This window comes from Nerophis ophidion, linkage group LG09 (assembly GCF_033978795.1).
Source record: "Nerophis ophidion isolate RoL-2023_Sa linkage group LG09, RoL_Noph_v1.0, whole genome shotgun sequence".
In the NCBI taxonomy this organism is placed as follows: Eukaryota; Metazoa; Chordata; class Actinopteri; order Syngnathiformes; family Syngnathidae; genus Nerophis; species Nerophis ophidion.
This window is the reverse complement of record NC_084619.1, coordinates 57879863-57893694: the sequence shown is the minus strand read 5'-3', so window position 1 is coordinate 57893694 and position 13832 is coordinate 57879863. Positions and strand designations below refer to the sequence as shown.

Sequence of the window (13832 nt, the reverse complement as noted above, 5' to 3'; positions counted from 1 at the left end):
GCTCGTCTTCTCACGGGGTGGAGCGCCGGACGAGGCCGTCGCGCAGTGACTCGTCGGCGGCTTCACCTCCTCCAGCATGCCGCTGCAACGCTCCGGAGGAGGTGGAGTCGGATTAAAAAAAACAAAACCAAAAAACCTAAAAACCAAACGTTTTTAATCGTCTAATCCGAGTGTGTTTGACAGAAAGCAGCTCGACTCAAGTGTGGAAAAAACGTGTTTTATTTGAAACCAGTCGCTAAAAGAGCAGATAAAAGCAGCTTCGTTCACCTAATTAAAAATGTACAATTGTGCTCGAAGATTAAAGATATATTTGCAAAAAGAAAAATAATTACATTTTTGTATTTAAAAAAAAAGCGTTGCTTTGGATTTAGAAATACAAACACACTTTTGTAGAGCCAAGTAAAAGTGTTTGATGTGTAAAAAAAAAAAAAAAAAAAAAAAAAAAAGCAGCAGCTGAGGTGAAAATGACAATGTACTTGATGACTTTGTGTGGAATAAATAAAATTACAAGGAAAAAAAAAAGAAAGGAAAAACGACGTAGAGTTAATGGAAATGTGGAAGCACAGTTCAGTCAATAAATACAAAACAAAGAACAAAAATGTGATGGCAGTTTCACGTCCAAGCAGCTTAAACGACAATAAATAATATAGTTTTTACTTTCTTTGTTCCTGAAGAAAAAAAGCTGAGTGATGAAAATATACAAGATTTTTTTTTTTTTTGGTAAACTGCTTTCAAGCTGAGACAATTTCAAAATAAAAGTTTTTTGTTTTTTTTTACATGTAAAAACTTCTCTAAGCAATGAAATGAAAGCGAACTTGTTTGTTTTTGCGTTAAAACTCCTTATTGTCACGATAATAAAAAAAAAAGTTGTTCAAAGTACCGGCGATAAAAAAAAAAAAAAAAGGTGACATCACTGCAGGACACACTTCTCCTCCTTCTTGGCCATCTTGCCTTTGTTCTGCTCCAGCGTCCGCTCCAGGTGCTCGTCCTCCTCCTCGGCCCTGCGGGGGTCAAAGGTCAAAGGTCAGGCCGGCGGCGGGGCGCCCCCTTGAGGCGGACGCAGGCAACTCACTCTTTCTCCTGGGCGTCCAGGTCTCGGACCAGCGCGTCTCGCTTGTTGACCAGCAGGACCAGCTCGTCCAGCAGCAGCTGCTCGCGTCTCTTCTGGGCCTCCGTCTTCTGCCAGTCTGAAAGCAGCGCAGGAGACAAGTCACTCACTTTTCCCTTCTCTGCACGGCTGACGTGTCCAGACATCGGAAGAAATATTCTTCTGGCCTTGCCAGCGACTCGTCGGCACACGTCGGAGTGGGAAGCCAGCGCGCCTCCAAACGCTCGAATGGACAAAAAGTGCCTGTCACCACTGAAGTGTGATGATAACCATAGAACATCTACATTTAAGCAACTGAATTATCAATACGTGAATGAATGATCTTTATTTAAATTTTTACATCTACAATGAAATGACATTTTACACAATTTTACCAATGCTAATGTAATTAGCATGACGCTAAAAGTGTTTTGGCTAATGACTACAATGGATTTTTGTGTGATAACCATAGAAGTCTACATAGAACATCTATATTTAATCAAATCAATTATAAATAAATAAATAAATGATCTTTATTGCCATTCTACATGTACAATGAAATGACATTTTACACATTTTAACCAATGTTAATGTAATTAGCATGAAGCTGAAGGCGCTTTAGCTAATGACTAGCATTGTTTTTTGTGCGATAACCAAAGAAGTGTACGTACAAAAAACATCTTAATTTATTCAACTGAATTATAAATAAATAAATTAATAATTGTCATTTATCATTTACATTGAAATTACATTTTACACATTTTAAACATTGCTAATGTAATTAGCATGAAGCTAGAGGCGTTTTAGCTAATGACTAGCATGTTTTTTTTTGTTGTGATAACCATAGAAGTCTACATAGAACATCTATGTTTAATCAAATCAATTATCAATAAATAAATAAATGATCTTTATTGCCATTCTACATGTACAATGAAATGACATTTTACACATTTTAACCAATGTTAATGTAATTAGCATGAAGCTGAAGGCGCTTTAGCTAATGACTAGCATTGTTTTTTGTGCGATAACCAAAGAAGTATACGTACAAAAAACATCTTAATTTATTCAACTGAATTATAAATAAATAAATTAATAATTGTCATTTATCATTTACATTGAAATTACATTTTACACATTTTAAACATTGCTAATGTAATTAGCATGAAGCTAAAGGCGTTTTAGCTAATGACTAGTATGTTTTTTTGTTGTTGTGATAACCATAGAAGTGTGCAAATAACATCCATACTTATTCAACTAAAATATCAATAAATAAGTGAATGATCTTTATTGCCATTTTACACATTTTAACCAATGCTAATGTAAATAGCATGAAGCTAAAGGCGTTTTAGCTAATGACTAGCATGGGGTTTTTGTGTGATAACCATAGAAGTGTGCAAAGAACATCTACGTTTAATCAACTGAAATATATATAAATAAATGATCTTTGCCATTTTACAAGTACAATGAATTTACATTTCACACATTTTAACCATTGCTAATGTAATTAGCATGAAGCTAAAGGCGTTTTAGCTAATGACTAGCATGGGGTTTTTGTGTGATAACCATAGAAGTGTGCAAATAACATCAATACTTATTCAACTGAAATATCAATAAATAAGTGAATGATCTTTATTGCCATTTTACACATTTTAACCAATGCTAATGTAAATAGCATGAAGCTAAAGGTGTTTTAGCTAATGACTAGCATGGATTTTGTGTGATGATAACCATAGAAGTGTGCAAAAAACATCTACGTTATATCAACTGAATCATCAAGCAAAAAATGAACGATATTTAACATTTTACATGTACAATGAATTTATATTTTACACATTTTAACCAATGCTAATGTAAATAGCATGAAGCTAAAGGGGTTTTAGCTAATAACGAGCATGGACTTTTTGTGATAACCATAGAAGTGTGCAAAGAACATCTACATTTATTCAACTAAATTATCAATAAATAAATGATCTTTTTTTTGCCATTTTACAAGTACATTGAATTTACATTTTACACATTTTAACCAATGCTAATGCAAATAGCGGTGTTTTGGCTAAAACTAGTATGGATCTTCCAAAAAGTATTTTTTTGCGTGATGATAACCATAGAAGTGTACAAAAAGCAAAATCAATTTACAAATGTGGTTGGATGTTAACGTAATTAGCACAAAGCTAAAGGAGTTTTCGCGAATAAACATGGAAATGACATTTTAACCGATGCTAATGTAAACAGCATGAGGCTTAAAGTGTTTTTGGCTATAACCACCATGGGTTTTTCTTAAAGTACAGTTTTTTGTGCGTGATAACCAAAAAAGTGTACAAAGAAAATATAATAAATATCAATACGGTGCAATCACACATTTTAGCAGATGCTAATATAATTAGCTATTGTGGCTAATGACTAGCAAGGGTTTTTCCTAAAAAGTTCCTACTTTTGTATGACGATAACCATTGAAGTGCAAGACAATATTAATATCAATTAACTATATTATTTTGGCGAGCAGATGCGAAGGTAATGAGTAGTGATGGGAGAGTGTGGCCCACTCACTTGCTGTACTGACAACATTGGTAATGTGTTGCTGTTTCATAACGATCATCTGCTGGATAAAAGATGGACTCAATGTCATTGTTGTTAGTTTTTTCTTAAAGTGACACACACACACATAGAGACACAATGTTTTGGAACTCATCAATACTTCAATAATGTTTGATCCAGCACTCATTATTAGCATAAAGCTATCATAAATATTAGCATGTAGCGATGATATATAATTGCATGTAGCTATTATCAATAATAGCACGTAGCTATCATCTATATTAGCATGTAGCTATCATCAATGATAGCATGTAGCTATAATCAATATTAGCATGTAGCTATCATAAATATTAGCATGTAGCTATCATCAATAATAGCATGTAGCTATCATCAATATTAGAATGTAGCTATCATCAATAATAGCATGTAGCTATCATCAATATTAACATGTAGCTATCATCAATATTAGCATGTAGCTATCATCAATAATAGCATGTAGCTATCATAAAAAATAGCATGTATCTTTCATAAATAATAGCATGTAGTTATTATAAATATTAGCACATAGCTATCATCAATATTAGCATGTAGCTATCATCGATAATAGGATGTAGCTATCATCAATATTAGCACGTAGCTATCATTAATATTAGCATGTAGCTATCATCAATAACAGCATGAAGCTATCATAAATAATGGCACGTATCAATCATAAATAGCGTGTAGCTATCTTATATATTAACGTGTAGCTAAAATAAATAGCATGTAGCTATCATATATAATAGCGTGTAGCTATCAAAAATTATAGCATGCAGCTATCATAAAAAACAGCATGTATCGATCATAAATATTAGCATGTAGCTATCGTAAAAATAGCATGTAGCTTTCATAAATAATGGCATGTGGCTAACATAAATAATAGCGTGTAGCTATCATAAATTATAGCATATAGCTATAATAAATAATAGCATGTGGCTATCATAAATAATAGCATGGAGTTTGCTTGTAGTTATCATAAATATTTAGCGTGTAACTAACTATCTTATATAATAACATGTAGCTATCATAAATATTTAGCATGTAGCTATGATACATAATAGCAGGGAGCTATCATAAATAATAGCACGTAGTGATGATATATAATAACATGTAGCTATCGTAAATAATAACATGTAGCGATGATATATAATTGCATGTAACTGTCATAATATTTAGCATGTAGCATAGCATGTGGCTATCATAAATAATAGCACATTGCGATCATAAATATTTAGCAATTACTTTTTATCAATAGCATGTAACTATCATAAATATTTAGCATTTAGCTATGATATATAATAACATGTAGCGATCATACATAATAGCATTTAGTGATGATATATAATAGCATGTAGCGATCATACATATTCAGCATGTAGCTATCTTAATAATAGTATGTAGCTATCATAAACAATAGCATGTAGCTATATAAATATTTGCCATGCAGCTATCATAAATAATAGTATGTAGCTATCATAAACAATAGCATGTAGCTATATAAATATTTAACACGTAGCAATCATAAATAATAGTATGTAGCTATCATAAACAATAGCATGTAGCTGTATAAATATTTAGCACATAGCTATCATAAATAATAGTATATGGCTATCATAAACAAAAGCATGTAGCTATTTAAATATTTAGCATGTAGCTATCATAAATAATAGTATGTAGTTATCATAAACAATAGCATGTAGCTATATAAATATTTAGCATGTAGCTATCATAAATAATAGTATGTAGCTATCAGAAACAATAGCATGTAGCTATATAAATATTTAGCATGTAGCTATAAAAAATATTTAGCACGTAGCTTTTATTAATAGCATGCAGCTATCATAAATATTCAGCATGTAGCTATCATAAATAGCATGTAGCGATATAAATGTTTAGCATGTAGCTATCATAAATATTTAGCATTTAGCCATAATAAATAATAGCATGTAGCGATGATATATAATAGCATGTAACTATCATAAATAATAGCACGTCACGATCATAAATATCTAGCATGTAGCTATTATCAATAGCATGTAGCTATCATAAATATTTAGCATTTAGCTATGATATATAATAGCATGTAGCTATCATAATTAATAGCATGTAGCTATCATACATAATAGCATGTAGCTACATAAATATTTAGCATTTAGCTATGATATATAATAGCATGTAGCTATCATACATAATAGCATGTAGCTACATAAATATTTAGCATTTAGCTATGATATATAATAGCATGTAGCTATCATACATAATAGCATGTCATAAATATTTACCATTTAGCCATCATATATTATAGCATGTAGCTATCATAAATATTTAGCATTTAGCCATCATATATAATGGCATGTAGCTATCATAAATATTTAGCAAGTAGCTTTTATCAATAGCATGTAGCTGTATAAATATTTAGCATGTAGCTATGATAAATAATAGCATGTAACAATGATATATATTAGCATGTAGCTATCATAAATAATAGCATGTAACGATGATATATATTAGCATGTAGCTGTCATAAATAATAGCATGTAACGATGATATATATTAGCTTGTAGCTATGATAAATATAGCATGTAGCTAATAAGTAGCATTGTGTCAGTCATATATTTGACTTTTATTTGATGGTTTTTACAGGAGTTTGAGATTTCAGAATGCTGAAATGGAAGACAAAGAAAGTCGGACATGAAAAAAATAATTTCTATTTCTGCTTTTTGGAACTTTTCACCAACGTGGAAGTGCCAGAGCGGACTTAAAGGAACAAGAGGGTTCCCTTCCACAGATGCCAAGAGATTATTGGGCGACATAATCATAATGACTAAGGAGATGGTCATGTGACACGCTGCTAACTAACAGGTGGCCCCCCACGTCTGACTGGGGTCTGCGGGGTCTCGACAGGAAGAGGTCCCACAGGGTTCAGGTAGGACCCCGACCCCAAATCCCCCCCCAGGAGGAGGAGGAGGAGGAGGACGCAGGCTGACATCCGCCACACCACTCATTAGTCATTAGTCGCTCATTAAAACATTTGATTGATCACATGTGCCTCAAACCACACAAAGTTAGCGGCTGACGGTCATGTGACTCCTCAGCCATCCCATAATGCTCAGTGACAAGCCCCGCCCACAGCAGGAAGTAAAAAGACAAGCAACAAACAGGAATGTGTAAAAAAGAAAAAAAAAAAGTCAGCAACAAGCCAGTGTGTGCTGGGGGGTGGGGGGGGAGCTGTCAATCAGCCGTGTCAGAGTCCCGCCCCCCTCATTAGGAAGGTAAACAATGAAGAGATGACGGACAGGAGCGAGGAAGGCGGGGTCGGCAGACACCCCCACGGAGACAATATTCACATAGGACTGTGGTAACCATGTGAGTCGCCACAAGAATGCGCTGGTTCAAATCCCCGTGACACAACCCACCCAACCACCCCGCCTTGGCCTCCACTAACATTCATCACTAACCTTTGCCCAAAGTCAAGAAGGAATCTATTAATATATTTCATATACTGTATACTCACATACATGCATATATGTGTGTGTGTATATATATATATATATATACACATATATATATATATATATGTATACACATATATATATATACATATATATATATATATATATACACACATATATATATATATATATATATATACACATATATATATATATATATACATATATATATATATATATATATACACATATATATATATATATGTATATATATATATATATACACATATATATATATATACTCATATATATGTATACACATATATATATATACATATATATGTATATATATATATATATATACACATATATATATATATATATATATACTCATATATTTATATACATATATATATATATATAATACACACACAGTATTGTCTTTTGTAGTACACTCACATATATTTATATACAACACACACACACACACACACAGTATTGTATATTGTAGTATACTGGCTTATATTTATATAATACTCACATACAGTATTGTACATAGTAGTATACTCACATATATTTATATAATACACACAGAATTGTACATAGTAGTATACTGATACTCACACGTATTTATACAATACACACACATTGTCGTGTATATAAAAGTATACTGTATACTCATATTTATACAATACAAACACAGTAGTGTATACAGTAGTATACTGCACACTCACATATAATTATACAATACACACACAGTAGTGTATATAGTAGTACACTGTATACTCACATATATGTATACAATACACATACAGTAGTGTATATAGTAGTATACTGTATGCTCACAAATATTTATATAATACACACACAGTACTGTACATAGTACTATACTGTACACTCACATATATGTATACAATACACACATACAGTATTGTATATAGTAATATACTATGTACTCACATATATTTATATAATACACATACAGTATTGTATATATTAGCATACCGTATACTTAAACATATTTATACAATACACACAGTATTGTGTACAGTAGTATACTGTATACTCACAAATATATATGCAATACACACATACAGTATTGTATATAATAGTATACTGTGTACTCACATATATTTATACAATACACACACAGTATTGTATAAAGTAGTATAATGTATGCTCACATATTTATACAATACACACATACAGTATTGTATATAATAGTATACTGTGTACTCACATATATTTATAGAATACACACATACAGTATTGTATATAGTAATATACTGTATACTCACAAATGTTATACAATACACAGCATATTAACAAATATTTATATACCACACACATACAGTATTACTGTACATAGTAGTATACTGTATACACACATCCATTTATACAATACACACAGACAGTGTAGGTTACCTTAAACATGTATACACGTACAGTACGTATATACTCTAGCTATATAAATACAGTATATATGTATATACATACAGTATACATATATATAAACTATGTATATAAATACAGTATACATGTATATACACTGGGTATATAAAAACCGGAGCATGTATATACACTAGGTGTATGAATACAGTATACATGTATATACATTAAATATATATATATATATATATATATATATATATATATATATATATATATATATATATATATATATATATATATATGGTATATACACAGGGTATACAAACACAGTATACATGTATACACACTTGGTATATATATATATATATATATATATATATATATATATATATATATATATATATATATATATAAATATATATATATATATATATATATATATATATATAAATATATATATATATATATATATATATATATATATATATATATATTAGGGCTGGGCAACGATTAAAAATTTTAATCGAGGTTAATCGCACTATTTCTCCGATTAATCGCGATTAACTGCATTGTATACGCAAAGCCCAATAATGAATTCAAAAGTAGTGTGTAGTGCACCTTTATTGGAATATTCTCCCACATGAACAAAAGCGCCAAAACATTTGTTGTGCAAACACAATTTAAATAAGTCCTTGTTAAACAGTAGCAGTTAAATAGCATATTTTAGGAAAATCAACTCAAAAAATGTAAATACAAACATTTAAGCTTATTGCCACTGCCAGGGTATTTAAGTTATCCTGTTTGTTATGGAAAATAAATATAATCTACATACAAATCTCTGAGCCACAATCATAACATCTGAACAGGCAATTTCTGAGGAAACAGCAGAATTTTTTTTTTTATCAGGGTCTTATGTTTAAAAAACCTATATTATAGGTAGTGGGCTGTTTTAGGGAATTTTTGATCAAATTATCCGTAGTAGCAATATTAATAATGTTGTGTTTATTATGCGTAGTGCACTTAAAATAATTATGACCATATCTAGGAATTGATATGATAGGAATTTTCCGATTGTTTGCTTGGTGCTTTGATAAACTGAACGTATATACATGGTACTATTTGTGATGTTATGAGCCAGGGAAAAAAAGAACTACCCTACCCAGCATGCAACAGGAGTGACGAGCATGCGCGGTAGCCCGGTATAGCTTGTGTCGCCATGACGGCATCTTGTATGTTGTGATATGCACGCTCTGAAAGCAAACGTTAAGAACTCAGCCAACACTCCTCGTCTGCATTATTCATAAATGGACAGACAACACATATACTCCGCTGCTTCACAAGCCGCTGGATGTATTCCCATGCTAGCTAGCCGGTCTAGCAAGCACGCGTCATTCAGTCCAAAACGGCCCGATCTATCCACATCCAGAATTGTCTGGCGGTCGTAAGTGATCCCGGAGTGACCACGCTGTAAGCCAGCCATGAAATTTGCAGAATTGTCCGGTATTTTTGCCAAATGTTCCATCTTTACCAAGAGCCCCTCGACGCCAAAGTACATCCGGGAGATGCCATCTTGTTAAGAAAAGGCGTTAACAAAATAAAAGCATGTAAACAACATACGCAAATGTGCGATAAAATAATTGTCGGCGTTAATAGATTGATGAGTTAACGCGTAATTAACGCATTAATTTGCCCACCCTTTATATATATATATATATATATATATATATATATACACAGTATATATGCCTATACACTGAGTATATCAATACAGTATATATGTCTATACACTAACCATGTAAATACATTACACATAATATACACTATGTAAATATATACAGTACATATGTATATACATTAGCTATATAAATATTGTATATACATACCATATTTATGTATATACACCAGGTATATCATGCATGATCAATGTATATATACTAGGTATATAAAGGATTTATGCACTTGTTATATATAAAGTATACATACTGTACATACACACAAAGTATATAAATAGAGTATATGTGTATTAACACAGATACTTTTAACTTTTCCTTAGGGAACTCTCCTGAAGGAATCAATAAGTAAGTACTATCTATCTAAAAATACAGTATACACACTGTATCTGCACACTAAGTCAATCAATACACTTTATATGTATATACACTATACATGTATATGTACTTGGTATATAAATCAAGTATAATCGTATATACACTCAATAAATACAGTATATATACTTAGTTTATATATAGGTAAATACAGTATATAAGTATACACTTAAATATAGGTATCGTTTATATAATGCTACTTCAACCCTGACATCATGAAGTCCATGTGATGATATTCCATTGTGAAGATAATCAATGGAGGCCCAGGCCCCGCCCCCTTGTCGTCTTACAAACACCTGTGTGTGTGTGTGTGTGTGTGTGTGTGTGTGTGTGTGTGTGTGTGTGTGTGTGTGTGTGTGTGTGTGTGTGTGTCGGGATAAGCTCCTGCATAGGATTACATATTGATTTTAAACATATAAAACAGCTTATCATACCAAAGTGCAACAAGAAAAACTCTCAGACCCGACTATGCAGAAATCCCTTTTAGATGGTGAGAGGGCACCCGCTTTGCAACGCACACACACACACACACACACAGGTGTGCATGCATAGGTGTGAGCGTATAAGGAGATAAAGAGGCCATAGTGGATCAATTTTGCAAAGGTGAGATAAGAGCGTGGCATACAGATGGCATTTCCCCACCTGGCATCACACACACACACACACACACACACACACACACACACACACACACACACACACACACACACACACACACACACACACACACACTGAGCATGCCCATCTTCATCATCAACACCAACAACCTGAATGTGCTATTATGGTCGCCGTGTTTTTATGTAGGATGGTGTGTGTGTGTGTGTGTGTGTGTGTGTGTGTGTGTGTGTGTGTGTGTGCGTGTGTGTGTTCTGGCAATGCTTACTTAATGGGGACATCGCTCTGTTTACACAGTCCCCTTTAGGGGACTTCTGACGGTATGGGGACCAAAAGGGAAACCTTTTTAAATGACAGTCAGATCCATTCTGAAGATGCCTAAGTGATTTTTAAGCTTTCGCCCATAAAACATGTTTACTGGTTAGTTTGATGATGAGACATTTGCACAGCAGCCCCCTCATCGGGCTGTAGATGGTACTGCACTCGCTGCTCTGCTCACACTTCTTCCGTGTATAGTTAAAGGCCTGCTGAAATGAGATTTTCTTATTTAAACGGGGATAGCAGGTCCATTCGATGTGTCATACTTGATCATTTCGTGATATTGCCATATTTTTGCGGAAAGGATTTAGTAGAGAACATCCAAGATAAAGTCCGCAACTTTTGGTCGCTAACAGAAAAGCCCTGCCTCTACCGGAAGTCGCAGACGATGACGTCACCCGTTGATGGCTCCTCACATCCTCGCACTGTTTTTAATGGGAGCCTCCATCAAAAAGAGCTATTCGGACAGAGAAACGACAATTTCCCCATTAATTTGAACGAGAATGAAAGATTCGTGTTTGAGGATATTGATAGCGCCAAAAGAAAAAAAATCAAGTTAAAAAATAAAATGCAATTGCATTGGGACGGATTCAAATGTTTTTAGACACATTTACTATGATAATTCTGGGAAATCCCTTATCTTTCTATTGTGTTGCTAGTGTTTTAGTGAGTTTAATAGTACCTGATAGTCGGAAGGGTGTGTCCACGGGTGTCTTGAGGACAGTGTCTGAAGGAAGTCGACGGCAGCTGTACAGACGGCACAAGCTCAGCTGATCTCTGGTAAGTGGACAATTTTTTCCACAATTTTCTCACCGAAAACTGCTGGTTGACATTTGGTCGGGATCCATGTTCACTTGACCGCTCTGATCCATAGGAAAGTTTCACCTCCGGGAATTTTACACAAGGAATCACCGCGTGGCTAAAGGCTAAAGCTTCCCACCTCCATCTTTCTACTTTGACATCTCCATTATTAATTGAACAAATTGCAAACGATTCAGCAACACAGATGTCCAAAATACTGTGTAATTATGCGGTTAAAGCAGACGACTTTTAGCTGTGTGTGTGCGCAGCGCTCATATTTCCTAACAGTCCGTTACGTCACGCGTACACGTCATCATTCCGCGACGTTTTCAACAGGACACTTCGCGGGAAATTTAAAATTGCAATTTAGTAAACTAAAAAGGCCGTATTGGCATGTGTTGCAATTTTAATATTTCATCATTGATATATAAACTATCAGACTGCGTGGTCGGTAGTAGCGGGTTTCAGTAGGCCTTTAATAGTACTGTGATTATGTATGGTATCCATCTTTAGTCAAAACTGATATATTTTTCAGTGGCCATTTTACCTCTTTTTTTAATGCCTCCACAACCTGTAGAAAGGGTGGTCCCCACAAGTCATGATAAAAAACCTGGTCCCCACACACACGTAACCAGCATGTGTGTGCGGGAGCAGAAAATCAACAATCACACTCATGCCTGGCTGTCACTCAATGGGCCTGACCAAGCACCAAATAAGAGTCACGCACTGATTGCACGTGGACACACACACACACACACACACACACACTGACAATATGATGTGTTTGAAGCGGCTCGATAAAGATAAAAAAAAACAAATGGAGGACAGAGGGAATCAAACCTGCGTCCTCCTGGTCGACTATGCATGTCTGCGCCCCCTCCTCCTTGTGCTGTGTTGCTAATTACAATTGATTCCGCAGGTAGCTTATCAGGTGCGGCAAAATGACAATGGCGGCCCTGCAAAGGCCGGCGGGGTGTTGGGGGCGGGGTCAATGTCGAATGGCAAAATCAATTAGCATTGATTGGCCAGAGGTTCATTTTGCCGAAGAGGACGCCGTCGAAGGGGATTAAACTTCTCCGAACCCCCACCCCACACACACACACCCACCCACAGAGCCACCGTGACAACTTTGATACGACACAATGGCGGTGAAACGCCGCACGCGCTGGCAGTAATAAAAGTGCGGCTGGATCTGCAATCAGGCGTCGGCTAGTCGGGCCTGGGCGAGAAACAGATAGCATTGATCAAGTATCAGTGAGAGAAATCCCTGCAGGATCTTAATCCTCATCAGCAGAATTAACATCAAGCTGCTGACATCCAGCTTGTGAAAGAAAGCCAAAGAAAGAACAAAAAACTGCAGAAAATCAAAGGGAATATTCCCTCATATGTTTTTCTGACGAGTCAGCAGAATACGCACATGTTGATGTCTCCAGGCAGCAGCAGTTACCATGGTGACACGACCTGGTAACTAATCACCCATTTTTGGAT

The 13832-nt window shown here is 34.5% G+C and overlaps 1 protein-coding gene across 6 annotated transcripts in view; it reads right to left on the bottom strand.

Annotated features, from left to right (window-relative positions):
- Positions 1 to 203: 203 nt before the first annotated feature.
- The window catches only part of ehbp1 (EH domain binding protein 1), a 360301-nt gene continuing 346672 nt past the window's right edge, over positions 204 to 13832 (bottom strand). For all 6 annotated transcript variants that reach the window (XM_061911324.1, XM_061911326.1, XM_061911325.1 and 3 more), the window contains 2 exons: positions 1073 to 1187; positions 204 to 1001 (listed from right to left, as the gene is read on the bottom strand). In XM_061911324.1, the coding sequence (XP_061767308.1) occupies positions 911 to 1001; positions 1073 to 1187 (206 nt within the window). In that variant the 3' untranslated portion in view covers positions 204 to 910. The remainder of the gene's footprint in view (positions 1002 to 1072; positions 1188 to 13832) is intronic.